The sequence below is a fragment of the Carcharodon carcharias genome, chromosome 15, assembly GCF_017639515.1.
Source record: "Carcharodon carcharias isolate sCarCar2 chromosome 15, sCarCar2.pri, whole genome shotgun sequence".
Lineage (NCBI taxonomy): Eukaryota > Metazoa > Chordata > Chondrichthyes > Lamniformes > Lamnidae > Carcharodon > Carcharodon carcharias.
Genome location: NC_054481.1, coordinates 104,522,500 through 104,536,737, shown reverse-complemented (window position 1 = coordinate 104,536,737; position 14,238 = coordinate 104,522,500). Strand labels below are relative to the sequence as shown.

Sequence of the window (14,238 nt, the reverse complement as noted above, 5' to 3'; positions counted from 1 at the left end):
AATGCAGTTGACTCTCAAAATGGCCTCTGAAATGGCCTAACAAGCCACTCAGTTGTAACAAACCGCTACAAAGTCACAAAAAAAATGAAACTGGACAGACCACCTGGCATCAACCTAGGCAATGGAAACAACAATGGCAATCTCAAACAAAAACAGAATTACCTGGAAAAACTCAGCAGGTCTGGCAGCATCGGCGGAGAAGAAAAGAGTTGACGTTTTGAATCCTCATGACCCTTCAATAGAACTGCTGAGTTTTTCCACGTAATTCTGTTTTTGTTTTGGATTTCCAGCATCCGCAGTTTTTTGTTTTTATCTCTGTATTATAATGGCAATCTCAACCCTGCTGAACCTGCAAAGTCCTCCTTACTAAAATCTGGGGATTAGTGCCAAAATTGGGAGAGCTGTCTCACAGACTAATCAAGCAACAGCCTGACATAGTGCTCCTCACAGAATCACACCTTACAGATAATGTCCCAGAGACCGCCATCTCCTGTTCCACCGGCAGGACAGGCCCAGCAAAGGTGGTGGCTAGGTGGTATACAGACCAGAGGGAGTTGCCCTGGGAGCCCTCAACATTGACTATGGATCCCATGAAGTCTCATGGCATCTGATCAAACATGGGCAAGGAAACCTGCTGATTACCACGTATCACTCTCCCTCAGCTGGTGAATCAGTGCTCCTCCATGTTGAACACCACTTGGAGGAAGCACCGAGGGTGACAAGGGCGCAGAATGTATCCTGGGTGGGGGACTTCAATGTCCATTGCCAAAAGTGGCTCGGTAGCACCATTACTGACCAAGCTGGCTGAGTCCTAAAGCTGCTAGACTGGGTCTGTGGCAGGTGGTGAGGAAACCAACAAAAGGGAAAAACATACTTGACCTCTTCCTTACCAACCTGCCTGCCACAGATGCATCTGTCCATGACAGTAACAGTAGGAGTGACCACCACACAGCCCTTGTGGAAACAAAATCCTGCCTTCACATTGAAGATACCCTCCATTGTGTTGTGTGGCACTAGCACTGTGCTAAACGGGATAGATTTTGAACAGAGCTAGCAACTCAAGACTGGGCATCCATGAGGCGCTATGGGCCATCAGCAGCAGCAGAATTGTACTCGAACACAATCCGTAACCTCATGGCCCTGCATATCCCCCACTCCACCATTACCATCAAGCCAGTGAATCAACCCTGGTTCAATGAAAAGTACAAGGAGGGCATGCCAGTAGCTGCATCAGGCATACCTAAAAATGTGTCAACCTGGTGAAGCTATAACACAAGACTATTAGCATGCCAAACAGCATAAACAGCAAGTGATAGAACTAAGTGACCCATGACCAATAGATCAGATCTAAGCTCTAGTCCTGCCACATCCAGTCATGAATGTTGGTGGACAATTAAACAACTAACTGCAGGAGAAGGCTCCACAAATATTCCCATCCTCAATGATGGAGGAGCAAAAGATAAGGCTGAAGCATTTGTTACGATATTCAGCCGGAACTGCCGAGTAGATGATCCATCTCAGCCTCCTCCGGAAGTCCCCAGCATCACAGCCAATTTGATTCACTCCATATGATATCAAGAAACGGCTGGAGGCACTGGATACTGCAAAGGCTATGGGCCCTGACAATATTCCGGCAATAGTACTGCAGACTTGTGCTCCAGAACTTGCCACACCCGTAGACAAGCTGTTCCAGTACAGCTGGCATCTACCCGGCTATGTGGAAAATTGCCCACAAAAAGCAGGACAAATCCAACCCAGCCATCAGTGTACTCTCCATCATCAGTAAAGTAATGAAAGTGGTCATCAACAGTGCTATCAAGCGGCACTTGTTTAGCAATAACCTGCTCACGATGCCCAGTTTGGGTGCCGCAAGGACCACTCAACTCCTGACCTCATTACAACCTTGGTTCAAACATGCACAAAGGAGCTGAATTCCCAAGGTGAGGTAAGAGTGACTGTCCTTGACATCATAGCAGCATTTGTCAGAGTGTGGCATCAAGGAGCCCTAGCAAAACTGGAGTCAACGGGAATCAGGGGGAAAATTCTCCATTGGTTGGAGTCATACCTAGCACAAAGGAAGGCGGTTGTGGTTGTTGGAGGTCAGTCATCTCAGCTCCAGAACATCACTGCAGGAGTTCCTCAGGGTAGTGTCTTCGGCCCAACCACCTTCAGCTGCTTCATCAATGACCTTCCTTCCATCATAAGGTCAGAAGTGGGGATGTTCGCTGATGATTGCACAATATCCAGCACCATTCATGACTCCTCAGATACTGAAGCAATCCATGTCCAAATACAGCAAGACCTGGACAATATCCGGGCTTGGGCTGACAAATGGCAAGCAACATTCGCGCCACACAAGTGTCAGGCATTTACCATCTCCAACAAGAGAGAATCCAACCATCGCCTCTTGATATTCAATGGTATTACCATCACTGAATCCCCCACTATCAACATCCTGGAGGTTACCATTGATCAGAAACTTAACTGGACTAGCCATTCAAATACTGTGGCTACAAGAGCAGGTCAGAGCCTAGGAATAGTGCGACGAGTAACCCACCTCCTGACTCCCCAAAGCCTGTCCACCATCTACAAGGCACAAGTCTGGAGTGTGATGGAATACTCCTCACTTGCCTGGATGAGTGCAGCTCCAACAACATTCAAGAAGCTTGACACCATCCAGGACAAAGCAGCCTGCTTGATTGGCACCACTTCCACAAACATTCACCCCTCCACCACCGACGCACAGTAGCAGCAGTGTGTATCATCTACAAGATGCACTACAGGAATTCACCAAGCCTCCTTAGACAGCACCTTCCAAACCCACAACCACTACCATCTAGAAGGACAAGGGCAGCAGATAGTTGGGAATGCCACCACCTGGGAGTTCCCCTCCAAGTCACTCACCATCCTGACTTGGAAATATATTGCCGTTCCTTCAGTGTCGCTGGGTCAAAATCCTAGAACTCCCTTCCTAACAGCACTGTGGGTGTACCTACACCACATGGACTGCAGCGGTTCAAGGCAGCTCACCACCAACTTCTCAAGGGCAATTAGGAATAGGCAATAAATGCTAGCCAGCGAAACCCACATCCTATGAATGAAGAAAAAATTCCGTTCTCAAAATAATACTGGATTTGTGCTATAAGTAGTAGGCAATTTAATACAGTAGTGATACATTGCATAATAGTAAAAACTGAGATGCATATACATACTGTATCAGGAACAGTAATCTTCATTATGTATCCAATAGTTGGCAGTGAAATGTACTAGAGCACTGACATTGTACTGACAGAAGTCATCTTTTTTTCCAGGCAGCTTATTTGACTGTCAAAGTGTCGTACCCGAGCCCAATCCAGTCATCACCAGATGATCTAATGCATTCAGTGGCAGTAGATTGCAAAAAATTAACAAGGCCCTGTTTGCCTAAACTTCACTGACACTGATTTTAACCCAGCTGAGAGCAGCACAGCACAGATCAGGTATCCTACACATCTCTATCTGATTAAATTTGCTTAGCTAATTGGGGAAGCACAGAAATATAGCAAATACCCAGCATTGTCTTCAAAATAATAAATCAGTTGTATCCATGATCCGGGGGTCACCACACCCCCAATCTCCCATCACCTTTGTCCATGTGGTCCTCAACAAACTTGGTATCTACGTTTCAACAGGCTTTAATACCCCACTGTCAACTTCCTGGGGGTCACCATTGACCAGAAATTTAACTGGAGCATTCACATAAATATTGTGGCTACAAGAACAGGTCAAAGTAACTTGCCTCCTAACTCCCCAAGCCTTCCCACCATATAAAAGACACAAGTCAGGAGCGTGATGGAATACTCACTACTTTCCTGAATGAGTTCAGTTTTAACAACAGTCGAGGCTCGACATCATCCATGACAAAGCAGCCTCCCAAACCACAGTCTCTGACCACCTACAAGCAGGCACTTGTAACACCGTCACCTCATACCAGCACAACTTGGAAATATATCTCGCTCTTCATTGTCAGGATCAAAATCCTGGAACACTAACAGTATTGTGGGTGTACATTCACTACATGGGCTACAGCAATTCAAAGCAGTGACCCAACACCACTTTCTCATAGACAGTTTGGGATGGATAATAAATGCTGGCCTTGCCAACAATGGCCACATCGTGAATGAATAAAAATCATTTAAAGTACAGAGTGATAAGTATCTCTCATTAATAAATTACTTTGAAGCATGGTGACCGTTTTTTGTAGGCGACCATAAGCTAAGAGAGTGAACACAATGAAGATCTGGAGTACTTTTGCAACAGACATTGCCTCACATCTACTGGAATGCCTTGAGGAAGGAGAAAATGTCAGTGGATGTGTAATTTCTAGTCAATGACAGATGAAATTCAATGTAAAATGAAGTAATGCACATTGGTACGGAACTTTTTTTTTTAAAAGCATGCTGTGGGTAAACCTATTTTGACTTAACAGATATTAAATACAAACTATCCAAGTAAAGTTATCTACTGCCAAAGGTGGAAGCAAACATTGTCACGGAACACAGTGATTTGAAGTATCTGCTTACTGCTTTGTAAATGAGTGAAAGCATTATTAGACTGAAATTTGCTGCAAGAGTGACAAAATGTCTGGAAAATTATACTCCCCTGCAACCCCCCCTGTCCATCCATTGCTTCAGAAATTCAGTTCTGGGTTATCAGGACCAGAGTAAATACAAAACCCACTCCTCAATAAAGTTTCACATGACCATTTAATATTGAAAGTTTACAAAACACTTTCCAAGAGGTTGTTTCATTGTAGAAAGCACACAAAGTATCTTGTGTTTGGTGCAACCTTTTACTTATCCCTCTTTAAAAAATGAAAATAACACAACTCAGTTTAATAGATTGTTTTAATTTCTATGAATCATTTTTATTACATTCTAAAAAAATGAAACATAAGTATATGTACAGTATTCACCATGATCAATGTGACTAACACCACATCCCTGCCTTTCCAACTAGTTATTCAAGTACCAATAATTGGCCAGCTTCACCGGCACTTGGTCAGTTTGCACTACTTGGTAGGAGTTTCACATTCAAACTGAAACATCAGTAAACATTCTATAAACTTCAAAATGAGAATGGCAAATAGTCCAGGACTGAGAATTTTTTCCAAAGATTGCTATTAACCCAATCTACAGGAACTTGGCAACTAGGGTGTTTACTGATGTTTAAAAGATGTTTAGTTCACAGTATTACTGATGTTAAAAGCCTAGTATGTGGATCTTTTTCTTCATAGATTCACTAGTCTGGCTTTGCACTGCTATTATCAGTGTCACAGAGGCTGAAATATAGAACACTGCAGAAAAAATATCTGGTGCAACACAAGCAGAGAATATAAACATGCAGCACCATAAGATGCTGCACAAAGTTTTAGGGCCCACTTAACTTAATATTGTGCTGAAATTATGTATTCTCCACAAATCAATACAAATATTTCATTTGGTAAAGGAGCAAGAGCATTTAAAGGAATGGATTCTCAAATTTCATTTTATCCTGCATTGTTTGAAAATTCTCTCCCCTTAAACCAAATATTTAAAATTGATTTGAGTATATTTAAAACTGGACAGAATTGTAGAAGCATGTGATTGTAGATGTTTCTTATTTATAATTCTTCTGTTCTTTTTTCAAGTCACAACCACTTGTCTATCAAAACTATGAATGTCAGTTTATGGCTAAAACCCATATACATTTGGGAAGTTAGTTAGAATATTGATGTGTAGGAATTCAGTTTACTATTCTAATGGTCATGAAACCCCTACCAAGCATTCTCAATCTCATTAGTCCTTCAAATTTTCAAACATCGTGAGTCAATCCACTTACCAGTTAACCACGCTCTTGAAATCTGTACAATCACCAAAGACATGCATGCTCTCTCTCTTTTTCTCAGATGCATACACACACATAAAGGGAACGCATAACATATAATACAAGTAGTAACCCACAGCCGTACTATAAGATTTTCCAGAATAACTAAGAGTATGTGTCCCGTTGATAAAAGCAAAAGGCTGATACACATTATTGGACACAGGGTAGCATCTGTGAGATCAGGAGGCAAAATCTGAAGTACTATTATCAGAAAATGGGTTACTATTTGCTTTATACCTTTGGGCTACAGTCACACAGCTGTCAAACAAACAGCAGTACAATCAGGCTGTGCAGGCAGCATGTCATGAGGCGCCAGTTTTACAAATGGAAAATTCTTTGCTTCAGTCTCCTTAAATATCCAAATGACTGCTTAGCAGAAAGGTACTTAATAACCAATAGCAAAAATGATTTTTAAAAAAATTTCTAATAAAATTTATAAAATATCCTTTATGTGACGAAAACATGAGAGAAGTTTACAATAGTTTATAAACTTGCAAATTCTAGCTGCCATTTGGACAAGATCACAAAAACAGGAGATAAATTCAGATTTATAAAAAATTTTCAGTTAAGATATAAAGGTACTTTTAGTGCTGATCACTACCTGTCTCCATGCCATCCAGAACTGCAGCCCAAGGGTCTAATGGATCATTTAAAACAGAAATCTTTTTCTGCATCGTTTTAAGTAATACGGTCAACATTTTTACAACTTCCAATAGCTTGACGCTGAAGTAATTGTACACATCACTATGGCCAGATCTTAATCACAGCTCTCATTGCAATATGTGCAAGTACAATGTAAAACCAATGATGCATACACTGAATACAAACTGCTGGCTGAAAACCTTTTAGTTTACGATACCATAAAGGAAACAACCATTAAAAGTTAATTTCCATATCAAACGAACACTGACCAGAATGGGAAATGCTGCATTTAAAAGTTGTTTTACCCAATAAAAGATTAACAAGTTAGTGTGTATATCCCAAATCATTTCATAGAAGATAATTACATAAATTTTCAGGCTTTGAAAATTCAAACCAGTTCAGCTAAGCCCCTAGTGTATGTTGTCAAGGATACTTGGTTGCACAACTGCCAACTCATTTTGACTATTGTGTCAATTACATTTGAACAAGGCACCCAGTCTAACATGCACACAGTCACATTTATACATAGAAATCAACCTTGCTCCAAATACAATGTTCTACAGAGAAACAGTTAGTGAAACCGTCAGTAAATTCAAACTTCACAGCTGTACAGTTCAGTGCATTGGAACACTCACAGCTTATTCATAAAATGTACATTTTCGGACCTTTCCCTCCCACCCCTACCCCAATGTTTAAAGAACACTGAGCATTTATGAAATAAGCAGTAAAAGCATAAACTCAACAGTTTTTGGATGTTCAAATATTTTTTTCTCTTAAATACAAGTTAAATTTAATTCCTAACTACATATGTATAATATTCTACTCATGCCTGGAGAATGGGACAGGGCTGTTTCTCCTGCTCTCCCTCAGTAGGTCTGCAAACACAATGGAATGTCAGGATTGGAGAGGTTGCCTTAGTTTTACACTGTACAATGAACTGCTCTCAAATCTGTCATAGGTGTAGAGACTGTGTTTATATTGTGGTAAAAGATCTAAAATTGGATTTGAAACGTCAGTTACTAGGGGCTTCCACTTTGAAGTTTTCAGTGCAGTGGGGAGTCATAGTATTGGTCTCATTTAACTGTTTTGTTGTGCTAAAGCTGGACCTATAAATTCATCCTACAGTTTCATGAGCCATGGAAAGAATAATATCTGATAGGTAAAATAATCTTTGTTGGTCAGACTGAGGCAAATGCCAAAATTCTGCAATAATATTTCTGTTCAAGTGTTCACATTTCTAAACAAAGCTGGAATGCAGAAAAACTCTGGATAAAAAGGGTCAAATCTCTTCCCTCACCTCCCGTACAATAACATATACCTTTCATTCTAGAAATATTGGTAGGGGGTAGTCACAGTTAAAAATATCAAATTTTCATATCAACACGTCAATTAAATTGTTTCGCTCATGCAACTAATTAAATCTGCTAGCCCATTACTAACATTCAGTCAGTGTTTTGCAAGAAAACACATTTTGTATATATATCACATCGCACTCATCTATCAATGACCATTTAGAAATACCTGCCACACTGATCTCTGAATTCAGAGATCCTATTTGTAGCAAAGGTCTAGGGATGAAGGAATTCATATCTGTGAAGAAGTTTTTCATAATGTGCATGGCTTGAGAATCATGGGCTTGTTGAAAAAGTTATATTTTCTTGCTACAACTGTACAGGGCATTGGTGAGACATCTACAGTACTACAGTTTTGATCACCTCACTTGCATTAGGAGTAGTTCAGCTAGGCTGAGTCCTGGGATGAAGGGATGGTCTTGTGAGGAAAGGCTGAATAGGGTGCCCTATCCTCAGTTGAGGATAGCGAAAGGTAATCTTATTGAAACATATAATATTCGGAGCAGACTCGACAAGGTAGATACTAAAGAGGATGTTTCCTAGGAATCCAAGGAGGAATTTAGAACTAGGGGGCACAGTTTCAAAATAAGGTCAGTCCCATTTAAACAGAGATGAGGAGGAATTTCTTCTTTAGTTTTTGGAATTTTCTCCCCCAGCGAGCAGTGGAGGCTAGGTCACTGAATATATTCAAGGTTGAGTTAGACAGATTTTTGATTGACAAGAGAGTCAAAGTTAAGGGGGACATGCAGGAAAATGGAGTTAAGGCCACACATCAAATCTGCCATGATCTTATTGACTGGCAGAGCAGGCTTGAGGGGCCAAATGGCCTGCTCCTATTTGTTATGTTCTTATGTTTTATGTTCGTCCTTACCCCCATCACCAGTTGAATCATAAAAGCAAAAATTATTTTAAATTTTAGATGATTAGTGTAATTATCTCAACAGCTAGCTGTAGATCAGAAATTTTCCAATACGTCACCCAGTCAGCTTCACTTGTGACCGGGTCACATCATGTGCACAACCACTATATTAACACCAGCCATTTGCCACAGTGTTACGAAGTTAAAAGAAATACATAAAAATCAGCAAATTCTTAAACTTACTGAAACAGATGAGAGGACAGAGCATCAACAAAAATACATCACATCTCACATACCATTTGAAAATACTTTCAAGCTTTGAATCATTGGAGTTCTTCTTCCCCACATCCCTCACATTAATCAAGTTAGTTAAGTACACTCAATGCAATTAAATAGCATCTTTATTCAAACACACAGGCTTTTAATCCTCTTGCATGTTATTAAGTTAAATTGCAAACTATATTACTGAGAATAAGCAGATTTCCCCACAGTTCTGAATCTCTCAACTGAGTGTGCTTTCCACTGTTGGACTTATGATGTCAGTCCCCTCTTAATCTTCAACACCAATAACCTCCCTACTCATTTAGTCAACTTACCCAAATGCTGGACACAGAGACAACCAGTACTATCTCACTGCTGACAGTCCATATCACTTAAAACACAGCTCTCTGTGAGTTAATTACTCACATTGTCTGTGAAGGTGTTCACAGGCTTAACGATTCATACTTCTTCCCTCAAAATGGCTAGGGAGTGAGTTACACTTTATTCAAGAAATGCCCTTACCACTCAACAAAGTTTATGCAATATTGAATTTACGGGGTAACTAGAGAGCCCCTTTGGAAAGAACATAAAGGTTAATTCTTTCCTTTTGGGATTTGCAAGGTGAGCAAGAGAAAAAAAAGTATAAAAGTTCACATTTATTGCTATTAGAATTTTCTGCCTGCCACAGAAACTGCTCAACTTCCACAGCATAAGCAGTTTTAAATGTCATCTTTCACCATTTTAACTCCTCTGAAGGCCTTCTGCTGGGTGACAGTTGCAGTCAAAGTGGCCTTTGGCACTCACCCACACGGCTATTCTTCACGTGCAAGCATGAATAGCAAACATTGGTGGGCTGTTTGGTTAAGAGGTAGGCCTGATTTTGTCTTTTTGCTACTGTTCACAAACACTTCGATTGCAGTCAACCCCTGTGCCCCTCCACCAACTCGGGTACAGTAAGGCCAGAAATAGCATCCCCAATAGGAAGCATATCGGGATTGCATGGCCCAGTGCCATAACATGTGGCACATTCACAGTCATCAGAGAACAGTACATAAAACAAAAATTGAGTATCTGCTTTGAGAAATTGAGTAAACAGTTTAAGCGATGCATAATGAACCGTGCCAGTGCTTTATCCTTGGATTCAGTGCTGCATAGAAATATTTCCAGGGATTTTCAAGTCATTGACTTTAAAGCCAGCAGCAGCTGGAACAGAATCAATGCAGTCAATCAGAATACTGCCTGAAAACTTTTCAACAAAGCAGATAAAGCCTTGAATTTTGGGTCCTAATTTTCCAAAGTAACTATGTTGCCTTTTTAAAAAATGCAGAAAGGTTTATAGAAAATGGCTGGGAATGTTCACAAGCCATCTTAAAAGTTAGAAGTCAATGTGCTCACGGATGTTAAAAGGCTGGAAGAGGATGCTGTGAATCTTTTAGCCAAGCCCTCAGACTGAGTCAATTTTAATTAATTTAGTGTAAAGTCCTTAAAATTGTTGTCAACACTATGGGCGGGATGTTCCGCATCCACCTGCTGCCAGGATCTTCCGGTCCCGCCCCAACGCAATGGACTTCTTGCTGGGGCGCCGCCTCGCCCACCATGTGTCCCTCCCACAACGGGGCCAGGAAATCCCAGCCAACATTTTACATTAGGTAACTGGAGCCCTTCCAGAAGGAATTAATTACATTTAACCTGGATGTTGTACAAATACAGGTCAGGACAGTTTCCAAGTGTAAAATACACTGCAAGCTGAATCTGTACAATGCTCTTTTACTGCTTTAAATTAACACACATCAACAGGCTGTGTTGAGAGCTGCCCTGTACCGTGATGGTGCAAAGAATGCCCGCCTCTGCCAGGTTGTCTTTACATTAATGGGAACCACATTATCTAGAGAATATGACTGGCCTTACTGAGCTACACAAGCAGCTTGTTGAGCAATCACAGAGATTTCTTACTTGTAGAAATTCATTCATTAAATTTAGATACCTAGAATCTGCAGCATTTCAAGCCAATTTCTGCAGGAAACACAACGAAATTGTGTGGCATGTAAATGTTGATTCTGTGGGCAAATATGCCCAGGGTTTCAGGTTATCTCAATCGCAATGTAATATATGTTTTTAATACTGCAAAAAAAAGGCAGCATTTTTTTTTAAATAGGCTATTTAATGGTTTAAGCTTAGTTCACTATATTTGGCTTCTGGTTCCTTTGCACTGTTCATTTTACATAATACCTACCCCTTTAACACCTAACTGTTTTACTTAGCTTTTCATCTAGTGAGATAAAACAGATAGGGGGTCACTTGACAGTTAGCTAAGCGGGTGGCTTGTTTAAAGTTCCAGTATTAACTGTATGATCGTGAAAGCCTATGCATCAACAGAAACTGCTGAAACTGAGTTTTCCTGTTTAAAATTAAATTAAATTTTAAACTACAATATTATATATCCTAATCTGTTTATGGTGCCTGTGAGCTTCTTGCTTGTTGACCGATACATTAACTGCTAAAGTTAAACACGTTCAGTAATGTGCACAAATTCACCAACAATTATAAAAATTAGGAAATATAATTTAAGAAAATATAACACTGATGCTGTGCCCATCGGCCTGGGAGATGCAATTCGTAAATACAGACACTACTTTTTATAAGAGAGGCTCAGCAGACTGCGAGAGCCTGTAGCTGGCTTCTGCAAAGTCAAAAAGAGCACAGATCAATCCCCATACATGACACACTTTGCAGATTTCACCTGTCTATTCAGCATATAAATATTTTCTGTTCTGAATCATGTCTAATGACAACGATTTTTAAAATTCTTACTTATTTACAGTTAATCCCTAGGGATTTTAATTTTGCACATTTCACTTGATAAACCAAGTCCAAAGCTTCTGCAAAACCAGCTGATGAAAGGGCAGAGATCATCCCAACACATTTCACACGTTTCAGACTGAGCAATGATGCTAGGTCTGGAGAGTCAGGATGCAAGGGACAAACTTCAATGGGACAAATGACCTTTGTCTTTCTTTCACTATTGTAATATAGCATAAGTAAAATTAAAACAGTGAAATGGAAATGGGGGGGCAATGAACAGTGGCAAAAAAAAATCAAAAGATTTACAACACACATCAACTTGGTCACTCGAGTCAAAAGGACTTCTGTATCTATGGGTTAGAATACATACATATCTCATGTATTTCTCCAACATTTCTGTTATGTCTGGGATTGTTTCCATGCAACCACAAGTCAGAGAAAAACTGTACTTTGTCAATTACTTCAATAAAATGAAGGTTTCCTTAATATTACAACCAAATTTTGAGCAAAGAACATCTAACTCACCTTCCAATACAGAGAAACTACTTGTTTATGATCATATCCCCTCAACATGCACCCTATATCTATTAACCTACCTGGTAGGCAACCTCACGTGCCAAATTCCAAAAACAGCTAAAATTATTGTGACTAATCAACCAAGTTCTTTTATATTTTAATGATTAGATTTTCTCTCAAATTACTTTCCACAGAAGTTTATTTTCTAATTAGTATTTTAATATCGCTGCTCAAAGATTTTTTTTGGGAGGGAAAGGAAGAGATAAGAATTAAAATCAATGGCTTGTGTCATTTTTTGGCATGTGCCGAAATTTTATTTTGAATTGATGTTCTCTGTTCCCTTCAATCTTGCACTTTTGGTCTAGGACCAGCTAAAATATCTCTGTGAGTTACTACATGCTCCAGAATAATAATGTGTTTTTTGCACTCCAGTTCAAACTGTCCTCACCAAAATTCCTGAAAAATATTCAAATCCTGTGACGTAGACACCGACTTAAGCAAATAACACTGCTGTTGCAGCAGAAAGTAAGGGATGTATGAAACAGCTATTCTAGGGAAGTGGAAAATAATATGGAGGTGCAGTTCATTGCAAAGAGGCAAGATATTGATTCCAAATGCAGCACGTTCCTGACTTCAACCATGGTACCACAGGAAGATGTCAAGCAGAGGCTGTGCATTTCCTAACAGTAACTGATAAAGGGTCTCCTTTGTAACAGTAACCAGTCTTCCTCTTTCTGATATTGACTGTTAATTTTTTATTGTCAAGGCAATGCCTTTTAACTAAGCAACTGAAATCGTATTATTGTGTTCTTGAAGTAAGTTTACCAGTACCTAACCGCAACCCACACCCTGGCCCCAGTGACATTGAGGCTACATAACCCATTGCCCAGGAGTGAGTTAATGGCTATAATGTCATTCAGGGTTATTCAACAAACCCAAATTTGATATAATTTATTCTCATATTAACCATTAAGTGTCCCTCCATCAATTCTTTTACCCTTTAACCCACAGTTCAGCTAGGAAAGCTGCCCTGTCTGTTATACCTAATAGTAGAGGTTCCTCAGCCTCACTCACTCAATAGTTTCATTTCCGTGTTTATGAGATTGTTCATATTGTAGCCTGACTCAGGCAGTACAGTCTGCATGGACCTGGAAGTAGCAGTGTCAGAATCCCTGACCTCTACTATTTCAGGGTCACTCTCACTAGAGCTTGATCCCACACTCATAGTGAACACACTCTCTGGGATGGCACTGACTGAAGCCCCCACCTCTGGCTCACTTGTTTCACTGGCACTCGAAACTACAGAAAGAAGCGACATCTTTCTGGTCAGTCTGCTTGGCAGCAACGACAGGGCGTAGTCCGCTATGATACCACTTACATCCAGATTGCAAGCTTTATCAAAGGCCCTGAAACCTACATTTGCATTGGCTTCACACACTACAAAAGAACCGTCATCTTTCCTGAGCAGATCGATACCACACACATCCATGCCCAAGATATTGGACACCTGGATTGCCAGCTGTTTGCCCTGCTCACTCAGCTGATACATCACACCAACACCTCCTGTGAAACACAGAAAAAACAGCATCAGTTTAGAACTTCCAGAAAAATTAAAAATTATTTTAGTGCACTACAGAGAGAAAGAATAGAAGCAAAATAGCAGGTACTCTTTTAAATTACAAATTAAGGTTTCTTTGCAACACTCAGGAAATTTGGCAACTACAGCTGGAATCTCTGCTGGGCAACAAGAGCTCAAATCTCCACTCACTTTACTTTATGCATTCCCAGAGAGCAAGCTTCAACAAGTCTGTCAGGTAACAGAAAATAAATTTATCTCCAAACAGCAATTTTGCCCATCTTGAAACCTTCAGGTAAGTTGCTAACTACTAAAGGTAACTCACT

The 14,238-nt window shown here is 40.2% G+C and overlaps 1 protein-coding gene across 1 annotated transcript in view; it reads right to left on the bottom strand.

The window, feature by feature from the left end:
* Positions 1–12,904: 12,904 nt before the first annotated feature.
* The window catches only part of rimkla (ribosomal modification protein rimK-like family member A), a 63,449-nt gene continuing 62,115 nt past the window's right edge, over positions 12,905–14,238 (bottom strand). Inside the window, exon 5 of the mRNA XM_041206369.1 lies at positions 12,905–13,899. Within this exon, the coding sequence (XP_041062303.1) occupies positions 13,403–13,899 (497 nt within the window). The 3' untranslated portion in view covers positions 12,905–13,402. The remainder of the gene's footprint in view (positions 13,900–14,238) is intronic.